Source organism: Tachysurus fulvidraco, chromosome 4 (genome assembly GCF_022655615.1).
Source record: "Tachysurus fulvidraco isolate hzauxx_2018 chromosome 4, HZAU_PFXX_2.0, whole genome shotgun sequence".
Taxonomy (NCBI): Eukaryota; Metazoa; Chordata; class Actinopteri; order Siluriformes; family Bagridae; genus Tachysurus; species Tachysurus fulvidraco.
In genome coordinates, this window is record NC_062521.1 from 20,924,268 (window position 1) to 20,943,914 (window position 19,647).

General features: G+C 40.3%; 1 protein-coding gene across 28 annotated transcripts in view; it reads left to right on the forward strand.

Annotated features, from left to right (window-relative positions):
* The first annotated feature begins 3,870 nt into the window (after positions 1-3,870).
* The window catches only part of camk2g2 (calcium/calmodulin-dependent protein kinase (CaM kinase) II gamma 2), a 62,273-nt gene continuing 46,496 nt past the window's right edge, over positions 3,871-19,647 (forward strand). For 12 of the 28 annotated variants that reach the window (XM_047812385.1, XM_027175082.2, XM_027175085.2 and 9 more), the window contains exons 1-2: positions 3,873-4,072; positions 7,571-7,665. In XM_047812385.1, coding sequence (XP_047668341.1) covers positions 4,008-4,072; positions 7,571-7,665 — 160 coding nt within the window. In that variant the 5' untranslated portion in view covers positions 3,873-4,007. Of the gene's footprint in view, positions 4,073-7,570; positions 7,666-19,647 lie in introns of all 28 variants that reach the window. The other 16 variants (XM_047812382.1, XM_047812383.1, XM_047812387.1 and 13 more) reach the window with 3 other exon arrangements.

Sequence of the window (19,647 nt, forward strand, 5' to 3'; positions counted from 1 at the left end):
TTACAAGAGAAGCCAAATGCTGTCAATAAAACCTTTGCTCAGAACAAAAAATGTTTCCCCAAGCATTCAGGGCAAGAAGGATAACCAACAATTCCAGCGTTTCGGTTTAGGCATGTTTAAGGATGTCGTCTTTGGAGGAAACAGTTCATCGACCAAAGACATGGCTTGCTTCTATATTTTACAGGAAGTCACAGGAGTGACAGCATGTTGAAACCCCTGTCTGTTTTACGTAACAGTCAAAAATGTTTGAGATACACCAAACTGCACCAGCGATAGCTGAGTAAACTAAGTATATCTGGAGGTTGTTGCATCCTAAGTAAGCGTTGCATTGAGGGTTATCACGAGTACAAGTGTGTAACAAGTAAAAAAAATAGAAGATAACAGAGAAAGAAGAATTTAAGATGATGAGAATAGTCAGGGGTATGTGAGTTCAGAGAAGTTATACAACAACAGAGAGGTATGTTTTAGCTGCCTTGTCATTATAGCTAAATCATCAAGAAAACCACAGAGCTGTAGTGCTTACCTGCTTACTGCCAACATAACACGTTTCATGAGAGTCTTCTATTAGCTGTGAAAGATCAGTTCATTGAGGATGGTATCAAATAATGAAATGTGCGTTTACATGTTCCACCATAGGCACCAGTCGTGACGAAGGGCACTGAGATCCTCGCAAGGAGGCAACTGAGTGCTGGATAAAATATGAACTCTTACTAATGGAGAATCCAGGAACTATTTATATTTTTAAAGATTAATGTTCTTAATCAGTCTGAGGTAGACACACACATTCAGCAATACCTTCATCTGTTGATAGCCGGTCACATCGGTTTAAATTTCAACCACTTCAAAATGTATCATCTCCAACAATGGAGGCTCAGGAACACAGATGATGTTTGTTGTAAAGAGCAAGACCTACCCATGGGGGTGGGGGGGAGCATTTAATTGGACAAAGAAGACTAGCACAGGATGATTTGTCAAAATGTTTGATCATTTTCCCAGAAATGACACATTATAATATATAAATGCAAATATTTCCATGTTTGTGTGTGTATTTAGCTGTACTATTCTATTGGGGCATGTTGGCTTGGGTGGGTCTGTGTGGAGTCTGTTCTCCCCGTGCCTCATGGTTTCCTCTCCCTGTCCAAAGACGTGCGTTGTAAGCTGATTGGCATCTTTAGAGTGAGAATGGATGAGTATGTGTTATTGTGCCTTGTGATAGACTGGCATCCTGACCAGGGTATACCCTTCCTTGTGCCCAGAGTCTCCTGGGATAGGCTTCAGGTTCTCCACATGCTTAAGCAGTATAGAGAATGGATGAAGAATATTATTGTCAAGAACAATAAGGAACCGGTACAGGAAGCTCAATTGGATTGACAGTTTTTTGCTTGATTAAAACATACTTCTTAATTCAGGACTGTCCAGTTTTATCTGTAAAAGGCCTATGTGGCTGCAAGCTTGCATTCCATCTGAACTGCAGTCACACCCAATAAATAGAGTGATTTAAAAATAAGACAGGCGACTCTGTTTTAATATATAGCTGGATACCATGACATGGTTGACTCCTTTGCTAGTAAAACTACATTTACAGTTCAGGTTAATTGTGCATAAAAAAGCAACTTCCTCTAACCAGCCCTTTTATAGTGTACAAGACAAGTAGCTTCAAGCCATAAAAATAAATCCTGCTTCACTTTAAGGTTGTAAATGCAGATGGGATACACAGTATAGCGTGTGAAGGCTGAAGTGTAATACTTTTGCAGTGAAATTGCAGAGTAGATGCTCTTTGGCAGGTAGCCATCCACCCTCTCTGAGCCCCCCTGCTGCCGAGCTTATGCAGAGAGAGGAGACTGTGGCCCATCCCAGCATGCATCTGCCCACGCTCTCACAACCCCCTGCTCCCTCCCACCCATCAGCCATGCACAGCTCCAAAACACAGAGTACACACAGTGCCATAGAAACACCGCTCACTGTTAATTAGGCTTCCAAGCGACATAAGAAAATATAGTGTGTTGCTGATGCACTCCAACCAAACTTTTACTTACAGGAACATCATCGTGTACAACTTAATGTTTTTATAATTAGGATAAGTAATGCAATCTTCTGTTTGTTTATCTATGGATCTATCTCTTTGCTTTTATAAATGGCATTTAAGCCTTTTCATTGTCTTAACTGTAGTAGATATTGCTGCTCTCCCATCGATATCTATCCATCTATCTATCGATTCATCTATCTATCCATCCAGTGTCATTACAACCAGAAACATCAATTGATTGCAAATAAAATATTAGCCTTTCAGATTTCCATAAAGCATATCGATTACAATATGTGATGATATTGTTAGTCCTATTACTTATATTACTCATATCTTGAAATGGATCAGCTTTCTCTGTAAACAAGGCACATAATAAAAGCTCAGTTTGCTCAACCTATAGCCCCATGGGACGTCCTCTTTTACAAGTGGGTCTTCTGCTGCAGCTCTCTCCCTCTCCCTCTCTCCTGGGAAATGCTTCTTGCTTGCTTTAAATGCAGCGCCTGTTATTTAAATTGAACAGAAACTCAGCTCAAGATTAAGGGCCGATGAGTATCTGCTCACAGATTGCAGCAGAATTTCCACTTTAATACCACTCAACTGTTACACAGCAAACCTGGCTTCGAATAAAATGTTTAAGAAACACCTTGCATCAGGGACAGCTTTGGGATTAGGAACATATTTCAGTAATGCTTTGTGGAATGCAGAAAATGTTTCGACAGATACAACTTAAACACGACATAATGCCCTGATTTCGTCTTTATCCGTTTATTTCTCCGATAAGAACAGTTATGTTAGATATCTAATATTAATCTTGAATTTTGTATTCTATTAATGTTTATATTATTCTTTATAATTACCCTTTTGTTCTGTTTATGTTCTGTAACGAGATGATGTCAATTGTTAAACATTCTATACAAATAAATTTGAATTTAATTTAATTATGTGAAACGTTTGAGGCCTGACGGTAGTTGTATCCCATGATCTCCTGTGAAGTATTAAGAATGGAATATGATCAAGAGACCCAATAATTCAGTGTGGGTTTCTCCAGTTTTCTACTTCCTCCACAAAAACATGCAAGGGGGTAGTTTCACTCTAAATTACCCTATGTGTGTTAGGAGGGTCTGGGTGGGTCCGGTGTTGGTTGGTGTCCCATTCAGAGTGTATTCTTGCTTTGTGCCCAGTGTTCCTGGGATGTGCTCCTGATATTCTGTAAACCTTATGAAGTGGATACTGAGGATGCACAAATGAACATGTCTTGTGTCCATGACATCATAAAACAAAAAATTTTAAATGAATAGAATAGGCATAAGACTTGGAATAAAATGCTGCTAGAAAAAAGAAGGAAGAGAGAAAGAAAGAAAGAAAGAAAGAAAGAAAGAAAGAAAGAAAGAAAGAATATTAAAATTAATTCTAACCTTTAAATCACTTGTCAGTTCAAAATGTGGTGAAATAAAATAAAGCAAAACTGTTCTATACTCATGAACCTCTGAAATATACTAGGATGCTTATTACACAATAAACTCCATCAGAAATCTAATTCCCAGTGTGGTTGTTGAAAAAAGGGCCATTATGCATTATAACTGCATCTCTGTTCTCGTTTTCAGGTTCAAATCTCGCGTGAATTCATTCCCAACCAATGTTACACGAACCTACTATAGTGTCTTTTTTCCTACCTGTTTTCTGAAAATTCCTATTACTGTGTTATGATTCGACGGCGTTATGTTTATACGGTAAGTACGGTCAGAGTTTGCGTTCGGATTGGCTAAGCAGGCAGCGGTCGTTGTCGGGACTAGCCAATCATAGCGTAGGGGGAGGGATTTTCTGGTATACGGGTGGGAAAAGAAAAAAACGCTCTGGTATGTGCGTGTGTGTGTGAGTGAGAGTGTGTGAGTGAGAGAGAATCGGCTCCAGAAACCCAAGCGAGCGAGTGAGGCGGTCACTGAGACGTGAGAGAGGGAGAGGGGCGATCTATCAGTACAACATGGCTACAATTCCAACCTCGACGAGGTTTACGGACGAATACCAGCTTTATGAAGAGCTCGGAAAGTAAGCAAGACGCATTTATTAGCGTTAAACGTCTTGGTGTAACGTTACTTCGGTTCACCTGTCAAAACCTGCACACCGCTAACATACGGCGTTGTTAATGAGTATAAAAGTCTGGGATTATATCTATAAAATACCGTTTATATGTGCATATAATGTCACAGAACGGTGCTAGCTCGAGTGTGCCGTTAGGAGCTGCAACACAAACCGCCGTTTAAATTCTCCTCAGATGGCTCGTTAGCATGAAGCTAAAGCCGTTTTCTGTTGTGTAACACGTCGATACTACCTGCTGCGGAGTCGTACTGGTGTTTGTGGTGTTTTTTTTTCCTCTTTCTCTCTCATTTATTATTAGCTGGAGGTTTCTGTACCGAGGAGATATGAGGGTTTGTGCAGATAAAGCTAAAGCTAAGTTAGCCATAAAGCGGAAAACGTTATGAGCTCGTGCTGCTGCAGTTAGGAGTCAAGTGTGTGGTCTCAGACACTCTTAATGTCTGATACGGAAATGTGTCGACTTGTAGAAAACATTGTGGTTTTCATGCCTTCTTTAACATGCATGTGGAATATGTCTATATGGGAGGGACTAAGACATATGAAAAATAAAAAATATATGTAGGCGCGTGTGTGTGTGTGTGTGTATATATATATATATATATAATATGAATGCAGTAGGGGTGCTAAACTGCTGCCCATTCAGCATGGCCTCCTCCATCTCTGCGTTCATTTCAGTGAGCATCAGTGCACTGGTCAGATCTGCACACACTTCATTCTGCCCCCCAAATGTTCAGCTGTGTGTATAGAATGCAGACTAGAACAACGTTCAGGTGTCTACTGGGGTCAGGGATTGTGTTGTGTCTGTGTCGCTCCACAAATCAGAGCCTTGGGGTTCCATTTATTCTTGAGTTTTTGTCGTTTTTAGCCAATTTCATGGTTTTAATTAACCAAACCTCTATGATTCAGAAACTTGAAGGAGGACTTTAAATAATGTCACGTTGGACCTACTGTGTTCTTTCACTGGAAGGTTCAGGGGAAAAAATTATGGCTTTTAATATACGCAACTAAATGATGAGCTGATTATTTAATTAGTTTATTATTAAGGTTGTGTTCTTGGTCCCTAAAATTTGGTTTGCGAAAAATAACACGCTTGTGGAATATAGGAGCCGATAAGTCCTAAAATACACAGAACTATAAATAAATAGATCTGTTTCTCTTGTGTATAATAAACAGTCCCTATTGACGGTATTGTCAGTGCAAGAGATGATGGATCAGAATTTCAGCTTTCTTTTCCTGATATGTGTTAAACACCTTTTATTGCCACTTTTTTGACAGATTACCTGATTTTAGTGACAAAAGTATTGGAACAGATGGGCTTGATGCATTATTATTTTGAGAGAGTTTTCCGGGCTTGTACCATCGCTTCTTTCACTTGTTTGTTTTTGCAAGTCTATTGGTCTCGTCTTCAGGAGGTGAAATGTCTTAGGGTCTGAGTATTTGATTTGGACAGTCTAAAACCTTCCACGTTTTCCATTGTTTTGTTGGCAGTGTGTTATAGGGCTTAATTAGACTGGATAAATTTCTCATCTTGATTCCACACATCAATAAAGGTTAGTGACACTAACAGCCCTGACACTGTCACCACTGTGATTGACAGATAAGCTCATATGTTTTTGACCTGCTATGTGGAGGTTGTCCATGATGTCACTGACTGTTGTTTTTGGTTTTTCTTCACAGCTCTCACAATGTGTCTGTCATTAACTGCTGCTCTTTCCTTTAGCTGAGTTGTTCTATGTCCTATTGGCTAGGACCAGTGCTTGTGTACTGACTCTGAATGATTTTATCCTGTTGTCTCGGCTTTAAAATGGCTCGCTTTTTTCCCATATGCATCTTTCTGGTCTTCACGTTGGTTTATCCTATACCGTCGTCCTATGCTAGAGCAAAACAAAAAAGACATTCTGTGTTTCTTAATTAAACAGTCACAGGGCAAACCTGGGCAAAAAGAAACACTTATCCACATGTTCCATTATTTCTGAATGACTTATAAATGTGGGTTTACCCAAAAGGTGCCATATTCTTCTTTTGTTTCTTTTGTCTTCAGGGTTTAGCAAAAATGAGACGGACCGGCCTTTCTGTTTCAATACGTTTAGAGGGGACTGTATAGAAATTATATATATTTATATATCTAAATCGAGTAATGATATTTGTTAATGAAACAGTCAGCAATGAGCTGCTATTATGAGCTTTTCCTCATCCATCTTGATATCGTGATCCATTATGTTGCTCATTTGCACTAGAAGCTTAAGTGCAGCTGTTGGGACCATCAATAATCCTTTATTCAGAGCGGTTGCAGAATGCCTTCCTGAATTTTTCACTCAAGGATATTTGTAATTGACGCTCTAACCGAGCTGATTGCCTGATTCTCAAGGACCTTTGGTCTAAAATTTAAAACCACAGTTTCTGAGAAAGTTTCGCTGACAGGCAGCTCGCACCAGTGCACGTTGATGAGTACATATGCTCCTGTTGACCGTCAAAGGAAGCGAATACTTGCACCAACCAATACTCGTTCACACTGATCATAGGAGGACGAAGCAGAAGCTAGTTGTCAATAACAGCTGTCAATCACATCAGTCAGCACACATTGAAAACTCTGTTAAAATCCAGTGTTAAAAAAAAATCGATAAGAGCCTCGGTTCTGCGCGTTCTTCCTGCTTGTGCAGATGGAACAAAATGCATATATTTCACCTTATATCGATCTCTTTCTGCAAACATGTCTACTGTGTACTCTTCCAGCAAGGTACCGGAAGGTGGTTTCTGACACATGACAAAAAAATATATGCAAAAGACAGTTTGTCATATGATCAGTGCAGGGTTTCACAGAGCTGCAGCACATCATGTTTCGGCCTCACAGCTCGAGTCCTGGTTGCAAAGTAAAAACAAATATTTCTTCAGTTTCCTTTTTGTCTCCCAAACTCTGTTGAATATGCTTCCTCTGTGGTCTATTCCCATCTGGATCACAGTGTTCTTAGGATAGACTGCGGATCCACACGTGACCCATTGACCCATAGCAAGATGAATGAATGTTAAAAGCAAGATCTCTGTCATGTGATCACACAGTTACTATAACATCCTATTTTACTCTATTGTTCTTGGTTGGAGGAAGAAAACAAAAACACGTTCCATATTGGCCTTTTGCTCTCTTGATGGGATTTCTATCCATTCTACAGAGAACAAAACTATTGTCCATGATGGAGAGAGATGAGACAAAATGCTGGCATAATATATTAATTCATATCTCTTAGGTGCATCTTTCAAATTAGTATTATGAGTTGTTATGACCAGCCTGTCTAAACTCCTCTAAAAAGATCATCCTGCAGGCTACAGTGCCAGAACTCAATGTAACGTTAGTGACAGATGATATACTGTGTTTAATATTCCAGGTTAATCAGAGATCCTACTCGATTGTAAGTGCCACACGTTTTGATGCAACTGTTTCTCGTTTATAAACAGGGGTGCCTTTTCTGTCGTCCGGCGATGTGTGAAGAAATCAACCGGGCAGGAATATGCTGCTAAAATTATCAACACAAAGAAGCTGACGGCGAGAGGTAAGGCACAACACTTCTAATATCTTGTCCTCATCGCCCTCATCTCCGTTTTTTGAGTGTCGTGTTTTCAGAAAACCTGAAGTGTTGCACTGAATTGTTCTTATTAATTAGTTTAAATTTGTTTTGGATGATGTAGCATCAGCTGCTCACATCTAGGCTGTAACCTTCTTACAATGTGGTCTCCACTTCCAGCCACAGGCATTTTCCAAAGCGCTGTTTCTGCCATTTTACACTACGAGGGGTAGCCAGCTACTTTTCTGTTCGCCAGCAATTTCTGATAGAATATATAATACAGTACGTAAGGGTCTCTGTCTTTTAACAATGACTGTTCTAATGTGTGTATTTCTCACACAGCTATACTTAAGTTACTAAGGCAAAGTGAGAGTGGGGGGGTGGGGGTTGTGTGTGAGTGAACCTGGTGTTTATATACACACAGTTTTCTGTTAACAGATTGTTCTTGTCTGAAACAGTGGCAGTGGTAAATCCAGAGACCTGAACATTTTTTCTTGATGTAGGGTAATAAACAAATGTCTTTCAGCATCGTCTTTGTGCCGTGCCTTTGTGGTGTGCTGTATTGTAGAAACTTGTCTGATGAAAATGACGACTCGCGCTGTTACTTTTTAGGCTCGTGGCCATCCGGCGTGCTTTCGTGACTAATCCGTTACTTCTGTCTGAGTCAGATCGTACCTGAACACCGGCCACTACAGTGTTCCATGTAAGCAATTGGTTTTAACCTAGAAAAAAGTCGTAAGGAACCTGTTTTGTTTGTTTTTGGTGCTTTGGCTTCTTAAGGAAGTCATCACCCACAGCAGCACTTGTAACGTACATTCAGGCATTTGGCTCAGTCAGATAAACATTAGCGCATGCTCCACTAGCATTATTTACATAGATAGCAACTTTTGTATTTTACACAGATGTAGGATGGGGCAGTGGTTAATTCTCTGGGTTGTTGATCATAAGGTCAGGGTTCAAGCCTCAGCACCACAGAGCTGCCACTGCTGGGCCCCTGAGCAAGGCCCTTAACCCTCTCTGCTCCAGGTGCCCTGCATCACTGCTGACCCTGTGCTCTGAGCCCAACCTCCAAAGCTAGGATGTGCAGAGAAAGAACTTCACTTCACTGTACTGTATATGTTTTCTCCTGGAAAGCTTGTTATTTTATAGTGTTATATTGAGAGCATAACAAATTACACCGGTACCTTCAATGCCAGTCGACCGTCAAGCGGTAATGCTTGTTCAACTGCCGAACTTTGGTTCTGCTTATCACTGACTGATGTAATCCTGGGTTTATTTATTTTAACAGACATTTCCTGGTTGGTAAATTCATCTTTATTTATTTTCAGGGCAGTTACTACAGGGCTACAGGATTGATTTCTCTCTAAGTATTCTGACTGATTAAGGACTAATGCTTAACCAGAGTATTCCTAATGAAAATCATCGATCACCAGATCAGTCATTTACTCTTTCTTTATTTATGTTTCTCTCTTTAACTGCAAAGTCATTCCACATCGAAGACATTACTGCCACAGTGTGGGCAGAGGGGTCTACGTACCCCTTACAGTGTTGGAAACATTACACAAAGTGTGAGACTGGCCTAATTAATACCGAGTACATCATGGTGTCCTTTTGATCAAGTAACAAGTTTTTTTGTTTTGTTTTTATCCTTATTGTTTCATCCTGCTACAAGTCTAGTCAGCCTTCAGTGTCGACCATATCATCAGGGCTAATTAAGCTCCTAGTGATGAAGGACTGGATACATGAGCCTTCTGCTCTGGCACAGGAAAAACAAAAGCCACAGATCTATTTCTGGAAAGTGGACACTCCGTGTACCTGACCCTCAGGATATCAAGTTGATGATGTATTGTTTTGCACATGACCCTAAATTACAATATTAGAATATGCAGCAATCTACAATTTTGTTTCTTTCCCATGTGTTCGTATTGTATCATCAGTAATGCACAAGAATATACTGTACACATCTTAAATATCCCAACTGAGATTTAGCTGATATTGGTCTCATAGAGAAGAACAGAGTTAAAAGCCGTTCATGTGTCTTTCAAAAGACTTGAGTGTCATCTATTTGTGGAACTTGCAGTCCAAAGCCATCTTCACTGTTTCTAAGTGGTAAGCCCATGTTATGTTTTAGCAACCGATTTTCAGTGGTTAAGATGCAGAACATTTATGAATTCAAATACCAGGACCACCAAACTGACCCTGTTGGGTCATTGACCAAGGCGATTTACCCTCAACCGCTCTGTTGTATAAATGAGAGAAATCTAAGTCGCTCTGGATAAAAGTATAATGGTGTAACAGTATTTCTTTTCTCAACCAGCCACGTCTTATCAAAATGCTGCCTTACTGAATTCCAGAGCAAATTTAACCCCCTCAGAGGACAGCGCAATCTGCCCTCTTCTGCATTCACAAGCTCACGTACGCTCACAACTGGCTGTAGCGGAGTATACAGTATACCATCCTGCCCATGGCTACTGGGTTTGTAGACCTGTGGGATTGTTGAGATTTGAACTTATCTCCTGAAGCGGTCTTATTTTACATTTTATCTTGTCATGTCGGGTTTCCAGTTCTCGCTTAAAGGATTATGTAGTAGTATAGCTACACCAGTGCTAAAGTGGTCAGGATCTAACCTTGTCATGCAGAGATGAAATCAGGGATCCTTCACAGTGAGGGAATCGATATCATTCGTTGTTTTTTTTTTTTTTCCCTTCCCCAAAACCTCTGCCTGTTTTGTGAATAACGACCTGATCGATTATAGAGTTGTTCAGCATGGTAAAGAATTGCTTGAGTTTAACGCTTCCTTTATTCACTATATGCTTATCTGGGGTTATGTAAGCTTTCTCTCATAATGTTAGCTACAGGGATGTCACAAGTAACATGTTAATTCATGTTAATTAGCTGCTACACAACAGTTGGACTCTGGTATTGCATATTTGTGTGTGTGTGTGTGTGTGTGTGTGTGTGTGTGTGTGTGTGTGTGTGTGTGTGTGTGTGTGTGTGTGTTTTTAACCTTTCAAAAAAAACCTTTTTAAAAACAGCTAACTGAGCTAAGTAAAGAACAGATAAGTGATGAGATGAACACGGTATGATGCACTGGACACATAGCACAGAACAGTTGCCTTTCTCTAGTACACATTAGATTTAATTGTACTTATGTGTAACACATTATATTGCCCTCTGCTGATGAGGCCAAAACACGGACAGGCTAACAGACAAGTTCTGAACAATATACGGTTGCAGGTTTGTTTATTTATTCATTTATTTATTTAAAACACTCAAAGCCTGAAGTCTGGCTAAACATCACCCTGGGTTTATTTCCCTGGTGATGCTCTGCCTGGCTAGCTGTCTTTATTTCCTGCTTGTTCTTATGGTTTTTTACCTTCAGCTTGTGTAATGCATGCACAAATGAATGCAGGTCGGTTGACTGACCAGACCACCATAAAACATCCCATTTCTACAAAGCCTTGGGTTGTGTTTGATCTTTGGACCGAGTCCTCGTACATCTGCTCTGGGAAGTACTATCAAGTGGTTTTTGAAGCATTTAGTTGCATCTGACCGTATAAAATGTTGAGAATCGAGATATTAATTAAGACGTTAAGAATTAATGACAGCAGTTTTTTTTTGTTACTGTTGAAATTTTGTGAACATGCATCTGTCTGTGGAATAACTGAGCAGCCAGTTCTCTAATTATGTGTCTAATTTATGGCAGCTTTGGTTATGTTAACTCCATTATACTTGTGTAGACCTCTAAAATAGCAAGAATTTTAAATATTTATGGACTGTTATACATGCAGACTTCGAGTTTGCACATTGCCGAGTCATCTCCGTTTCTTTGTTATCTTTGTTTGTTACCAGTGTGGTTTGAGTATTGCGTGTCTGTGCTCTCACATGTATGCTAAAAATCCCTAAGGCCAAGAACGATCGTTCTGTTTGTGGTATTTGTAGCTGAATTATAACGGTATGTTTTGTGTTCTGGTCTCTATGGATGCTCAGCAAATGAAGGAATTATTCATTAGTTAAAAGATAAATTCCTAGAAATTAGAATGGATTTAAAGATCGACTGATTTCGCCGGTGTTGGCCGAGATTTTTCTTAAGTATCCTGGCAACTTTTTGTTTTCGGCTCTTTAACAGATTGCCTGGACTCGAATTAAAAAGTAACTGTCCTATTCATTTGGTGGGAGCCACTCAAATGCCAGGGTTCCATCGCTCTAAATCTTGCCTCTAGTCCATGGCTTTAATCAAAGCTGAGCTAAGCCTTGCTCATGCCAGCATGTTTCACACAGACGCTGCAATCAGCTGTCTCTGATCTTCCATTCGCTCCGTCAGCTGTTAAAAAGGGCAGAGCGGTGACTGTCGCCAATGCCATATTTATGTGTTCAATATTCAAGAGAGTAAAAACAGCGAAACACTGCCTGCATTCCATCGCTCACATTATAGTGCTTGTCACACTGGCTTTATTGTGCTGTAGACATGCTGACGTAGAGATGCCTAGGTGATCTGATCTAGGTTCAGCCTGTACCAGCAGCAGTCAGGAGAAGCTGAAAAGGATGTTTTTTTAAGCCGGTGGTCCTTGAATACGTTTAAACGATCTGCGAGTGTATATGAGCTAAAAGGAGAGGAATGTAATCTTACTGTAGAGTTGAAGGCCTGAATTTCATGTCAAACAGTTTGCGCTTCTTATCGATTATTAGTTGACGAGCTAATCATGGTAATGCAGACAGCTTTAGTGTCTGCAGCATATGCACTTTATATATCTGTCTTTTGCATGAAGCTCAGGATTATACACCCCTGGTTATGTAAATACATTTTATAGACTCTATTCTAAGCAAAGAACTTGTGCCCACAATAACCGCAGATACTATAGTGTGGCCGTGACGTCATTTCAGGACTCTTTCTTCCTTTTCTTTCTGGTTGCCATTATTAAGCTTCTTTTTGAAAGATTGAGGCTGTTGTATGGCTGAGAGAGCATTGTGATGACCATGGTTCAGCCACAGACACATCGACGATCGCTGACGTCAGAAGACGCCTAGAGCAGCATCGCTGAATAATTGACATGCTCAGCCTGGCTCGACTCAAAATTGTAAAGCGGGCAATAACCTTTTCCTCTCTCTGTTTTTCTTTTCATGTCAGTCTGCACCCCCACGTTCAATGTTCTTTCAGTTATTCTCCCCGATTCCTCTCGTCTCTGTCTGCTCAGGTGCTGCGTTGCGCTCGTGCTCGATTATCATGTCTCCAGAGGGCTTTTTCTTGCTGGTTGCTGGAGGCAAGTTGGCAGAAGGTGGTATGAATGTAGCAGTAATGCTGTCGTGGTCAGTGTGTAACGGAACAAACTGTGCATTTTTAATGAGCTCAAGATGTATGTGGACATTTATTTAACCCTTTGTGTGGTCCACAGCATGGTGACGGGCATATGACAGTTTTGATGTTGCAGGAACGTTTCTATATCAAATCAATCAAACACAAGCTTTTATTTGGGTAGCTCAAAGTAAAATTTGTACTTGGGGTATATATTCAAGGCATAGCATTATTTATTTAGTCATTTGGAAGTGAGTGGAAATAACCAACAATGTGGATAATATTAGACTATGTGTACGTGTGGGAGACAAAGTATGAAAAATGTAATCTAATTGCAAATGTGAATCTGGTGTATCTCCAGTGTTGTTATAGATATAGATGGTATGAAGCACAACACACCTCCCCCTCTAATAACAGTGCTCTGTGTCCATTTTGTTCTGTTGAAAGCATTCGTAAAAAAAACCCCACCACAGCTGGAAACACCAGGAAATGAATTCCTACCTTCTAATTCACTTCAGGTAGTGTTTCATTTAGTTTTGCAAACTGCTCAAAAGAGTGGTGCTGGCTGTGGGACATTATCACTTCAGTATAAGCTACAGTAACCAGCAAATATAAAAGCCTCATGTCTGAAACATTAGCAGGAAGACTTTTGCGTAGGCATTCGGCAAATAGCAAAGCAACCGGTTTTCTTTTGCTCAGATATGTCAGCCATGCCGCTCCCTGTTTGCATGGGAGTTGGTGAGCTTTAGAGTGACGCTGATAGCAGAATTCTCATTATGTTTTTTTTTTGTTTGTTTTTTTTTGTTTTTTTTTTTGTTTTGTTTTTAAAGCTTCAAACTGAGCCAGGTACTTAAGGGTGCTGTAGTAGTACAAGAACATTGGCCGTTACAAATCTGAACTGATTTAGGAGCCTCTGGTTTTCATCTGTGCCTTGTTTCATTCTCAGAATCTGATCGGTTTTTCTTAGCTTTCAATCGTCTTAGTTGTTATACATAACATCTCTCATCTGTGTGTGTGAAGCATTGTGATGGTCCACGTTGTTTAAGCAAAATGCGGCCAGCATGTCTGGATATGCACAATGACTTCAGGAGCTTAGTAGTGAAGAAGAAGACGACTCTATATTTGGTCACACATTCATTACAGCACAGTGGAATTCTTTCTTCACATATCCCAACCGAGGAGGTTGGGGTCAGAGCACAGAGTCGGCTATGATACAGAGCCCCTGGAGCAGACAGGGTTAAGGGCCTTTCTCAAGGGCCCAACAGTGGCAGTTTGACAGGGCTGGGGCTTGAACCCTGAATGGTAGCTTTTAAGAGGCTTGCTGAATGTCATAGCTGACAAGCTAATGTCTAACAGCATCATTTCACTTTCAGCTTCTCTGTGTTGCGTCCCTGTGATCTGCCCACACTCGCTTCACTCTGCAGTTATTATTGTGATTTGAGAAGTGCTGAATCAAGCAGAACTATGGAATAAAAACACTGTCAATAATAATCGTACGTAATTCAAAGCATTTGTGTGCAAATTTTAATTTTGCCGAGTTGGATCCCAAAATTTACGGCCACGACAGTTTACAGATATGAGATTTTGTGTGTTTGTTCAAATACAACTCCAAAATGTACGACTGTGACAGTTTACACACAACGCTTGTTTTCACAACACCTCTTTTTCACACACGAAAACGGTCTGCGAAACTGTCAAAAATATGTCATCACGTTCACAGGCATTACTATCCGAGGGAAGATGAATCGATTCCACGAAATGCGCATGCACCCTGCCCTCTTTTAAACCACTGGCGAAATGGCGGATCACGCTACAGACTGCAGTGATGACTTCCTAAACAACTGTATTCTTTAAGCACCTAATGTAACCTTACTCTGAGAGCTAATCTTACTTACTATAGTTAACCTATCTCTGTAATATTACTCCTCTCTGTTATTAGTGATAACTAACCCTTAAACATGTCCGAATTTGGAAGAAAAAACCAACTTACCTGAGACGATGAGCAATGTTGTAATGGAGTAAAAACACTTCGTTACTGTACTTAAGTAGAAATGTCACGTATCTGTACTTTTACTTCGCTATTTAAATTTGTCAACTTTCACTTTTACTCCACTACATTTCCTAGAAAAAATGTATACTTTTACTCCGTTATATTTCCACTAAGCATCTTCGTTACTACAAAATAGAATCAGAAGAAATGTGTGTGAGGTTTGAGAGGTTTGGTGAATCACTACTCCTAGATTGCATTGCACGCTGTACAGAGAAGCACAGGTACACGCAGCGTGCACGCGCAGTCAGAGCTGGAGGCGTTAATGTATAACGTTAATCGGAAAGCTGCAAATACAGCAACCAAAAGCAGTGAAATTTCACTATTCTTATTACCAGAGTTGTAGCACAAACAAAATATTAATGCAAACAATCCATACAATACTAAATAAAAATAACATTTATTGATTTGGTCTTTGTGAATATTTGTTTATTAATGACTGCATTCATTGGACACACTGTTTGTAGAGAATACGCACATACATGAACTGATTTGATTCAAGACTGGCATCCTTACATCATGCATAAAATTTTGGTGTCCACTTTTGGCTTACTATGTAGTCATATAATATATAATATAAAACTCTTCTTGTTTTAAATTCTCACTGAGGGCTAAAACCCCTAAAGATGAAACCCTAGAACCGTCCCTGATCTTATACCTACCGAAAATCACTGAAATTTTACTTTTACTTCATATACTTAAGTACATTGAATATCAGAAAATGACTTTTGATACTTAAGTACAGTAAATATCAGATACTTTAAGACTTTTACTTGAGTAGTATTCTAAAAGGTGACTTTCACTTCTACCAAAGTCTTTTTCTAGTATGATACTTGTACATTTACTCAAGTATTGCTGTCTAATACTTTATACAACACTGACGATGAGTGAGCGCTTGGCTGCTGATCCGCCATTTCACCAGTGGTTTAAAAGAGGGCGGGGTGCATGCGCACTTCGTGGAATCGATTCATCTTCCCGCTGATAGTAATGCCTGTGAACGTGATGACGTATTTTTGACAGTTGTTTCGCAGACCGTTTTCGTGTGTGAAAAAGAGGTGTTGTGAAAACAAGCGTTGTGTGTGTAAACTGTCACAGTCGTACATTTTGGAGTTGTATTTGAACAAACACACAAAATCTCGTATCTGTAAACTGTCGTGGCCGTAAATTTTGGGATCCAACTCCGCAAAATTAAAATTTACACACAAATGCTTTGGATTACGTACGATTCTTATTGACAGTGTTTTTATTCCATACAGAACGAGGTGAGTTAGGGTTCACCTGTTCAACTAATCTCGGGAGTGAGAGAGTGGAGGTGCTTGAACAAACCTGGACAGACTTAAACTGCGACCTTTATATAGGAGAGATTGGATTGTGAATACTTGGACTTGATCTGCCTGAAACATTTAAATAATTAATGCCTGACCCTGAACATGGGGGGGGTGTAGCCTTGGGGGAGGGGCTTTAATGTAAAGAAACTGAACCGGCATTTCAAGGCCAAATCTGGGCTTTTCAAATGGCTGGTGACAAATTGCCTGCTTCTCCACCTCTTCTGTTTCTCTGCTTCATGTATGAAAGGTCAGAAGTGCCTCACTCAGTAGTGCTTTTCATGACAGACAAAAAATATGCTTGCATCTTTCACGAGGTAACCATGGTAACAGGAATGTTCAGCTAGTTTTTTTTTTTTTTTTTTTTTAATATGCAGATTGTTATTATTTTATATGGAAATAAGAATATGTAGCAAATAATTAAAGAGAGCGAACAGAAATGTATAATAAACAAGACTTGCCTCATCATTGCTAGCCATGATTGGGTTGCCCGTTAGCAGAGCAGCAGGTGAAAAAGATCAGCCGGTTAGGAGTTGTGGTGGATGAGTGAGTGCTAGCTAATTGGTGGAAATTGGAAAAAATGGGATAAAATCTAATCATGATAAATAAGTCGCACTGGGGTGTGTGATTTGTGCATGCCTACCCGTTGTAGAAAATAAATGTAATGGAATGCGATTTCAGTCAAGTGTTATTTCAGCCTGTTCTGTCAGGCTGTAAGAACATAAGATCTCTTGCTGGCCAGCTTTGAGCTACAGTGATTTGTTTCATGCATGACCTATAGCCAGGAACAAGTGGCTTGAGGGGTCATATAGAAAAAGCTTTATACGCATTCACTGGACACTTTACGATCATCTGTTACAGAGGCCACAAGCTAACTAAAATGGTGCGCACCCAAACCAGTTCAAGAAAGATTTGCGTCTTTCTCGCTCTTGTCTTGTATCTGCTGCTTTCACATGATTGGCTGTTTTTGAGAATTGCAGAAATGATTAAGCAAGGGTGCAGGTATTCCTATTAAAATGGCCACAAGTGTGTACTAATTACGTATGACTATTAATGTAGTGAATTGATAGTCTAGGACCAGGGCCTCCATTTAGAAGTGATCTGTCTTTGAGGACTACTTTAAAGCAATCACTTGGTCACAGGGTGGACATTTGTTAGGTCAAAAAGTTTTATTTCCTTCTGTCATAATGCACTAATTTAAGTTTCTTAAACACCGAGCTGAGAGCTGGATGCCCCGTGCTCTGCAGGAGGTATTTTAATGAACTGCTTAATACCCCATGCTCAGATAACACTTGACGGTGTGATGAGAGTAATTTCATTTCAGAGGCTCGATGCTACTTGTCGTAGTCAATGTTTCTGCTATTCTGCCAATGTTTGGTGTTTGCACAGCAGGTTCTGCTCCCATGAAAGTGCAGGGGCGTTTACGAGCAGGCCGCTATGTATGTGTTCTGTGTTGTGGATCTGACCGCGCCATGTGCTATCCAGGATAAACATTATTCACAGGGCTGAGTCACTGTTTGCCAGTCCCTGAATTGTATCTCACATATTCTGAGGCAGGAATTTAAAGAGATGAAAGTGTCCATAATCTGTAATCAGGCTTTAAGAACTGTGGCAGAACTTAAGAGACTGAAGCCCAGTTTGTGTCCAAGGTTTTTTTTTTGTTTGTCTCCAGGTTTGTCTGTGAATCTACTCAAAATGGCACAGCACTTGGTTTTCACACCATCGGATTCCACTCTAATCAGACGTAATGGTTTATCACAACTTAAATATAGTTGAATCATCAACAAAAAAGCTTATGCCTACCTTTCCTAAAAAGTCTTCATGGGGTAAGTGGTGTCTTGGCAGAGGTTTGTAGCCCTGAGATCACTGTGACCGTAATATCTCTCCCTCTTTCTCTGTGTTGCTGTGGGGATTTGTAGGGCCTGTTTTGTTTTAACTGCTGTGAATCCACAGGCATCTAAAGCACATAACAGGATAATCCCAGACTGATCATAGAGAGACGTAGTAACGTTGTCTATCAGCCAACCATCTGGCTCTGGGCAGGCTTAAGCTCGTAGGCTTCCATACGCCCATGATAGCTTACAAAATACGGCACCATTTTCTTCAGCTTTTCAATGCATTTTTACCTCATGATGTAGGGTAAAAGCAACCGTCGAGTCGAAGAATTTTGATGAATTTGGTGCTGTCTAATGTGTGTGGTCTATATATCTTGGCTAGCAAAACATTTCCTCAAGTAGTTGTCCATAATTGTTTTGATTTTACTCTGTAAGATAACTCCTGTTGTCAAGAGATGGACGAGGCTTTAATTCAGATCTGCCTCTGGGGTAAATCAAAATCTGTTAGCTAACACGGAAGACTAGTGGAAGTTCTGCCTAGTCTCGAGTTCTAGTTTTAAGGCTAAATGACAAGGCTTGTTAAACCTGTGTCGCCACTGGACTGCTATGACTTAAATAAGTACTGATCTGAAGTACTGAGTGATGTCCTCCTAGTGTGTGTCTGTGTGTGCGCGTGTGTGTGCGTCTGTGTGTGCGTCTGTGTGTGTGTGCTCTGCAGTGGTTTGGTGCCCGTACAGGGTGTCTCCGACCTTGTGTCCTGAGATCCATGGGTTGGTCTTCAGGCTGTTGTGACCCTGTGTATGGTCATGCCGTGCAAGGAACTAGATGGATAGACGATATATTTGTTAATATTTCATAATATTTAATATTTGTTAAATATTTGATAAATATTTGAAGGAACAAAAAGTCTAATAACAATAATTCATTATTAAAGTGTATAAATATATGTTTGAATGAAGCAGTTTGTGTTAAATACAGTGAGCCTGCTTGTGCTGGTAAGGCCGTATCGCACTGTATTGTGAGCTGATGATGTTTAAACTGAGAGGAGTGCTGACAGAGATGCTGGTGCATGGATAAACATTAAAAGTGTCCTGTGTGCGAGGCCTTCTAGGGTCTCTGTTGTTTTATTCCTGTGCTGCAGTTGAGAGACTCCGAGCTTTGCTGCTGTAGCACGACTTAATTCTGCAGCATCACTGAAGCTTCGGCCCTGATTCATCCTGACACCGCACTGCCCAGCAACAGCAGCCCACCTGCTCCCATTGGTGCTTTTTACACACACACACACACACTCACACAGACAGTCGCTTGAACAGAGCTGTGATGAAACTGACCGACTACTATTCCTGTTTATTAATACCTTTTAATCATCATGCTTATTAGCGTAAACCCTGTCGGATGCAAGACTTTCCTCTGTAAGTGTGTGTAAGTGTGATGCTGCTGCCATTTAGCCTTCCTAATTGTGTTACAGTC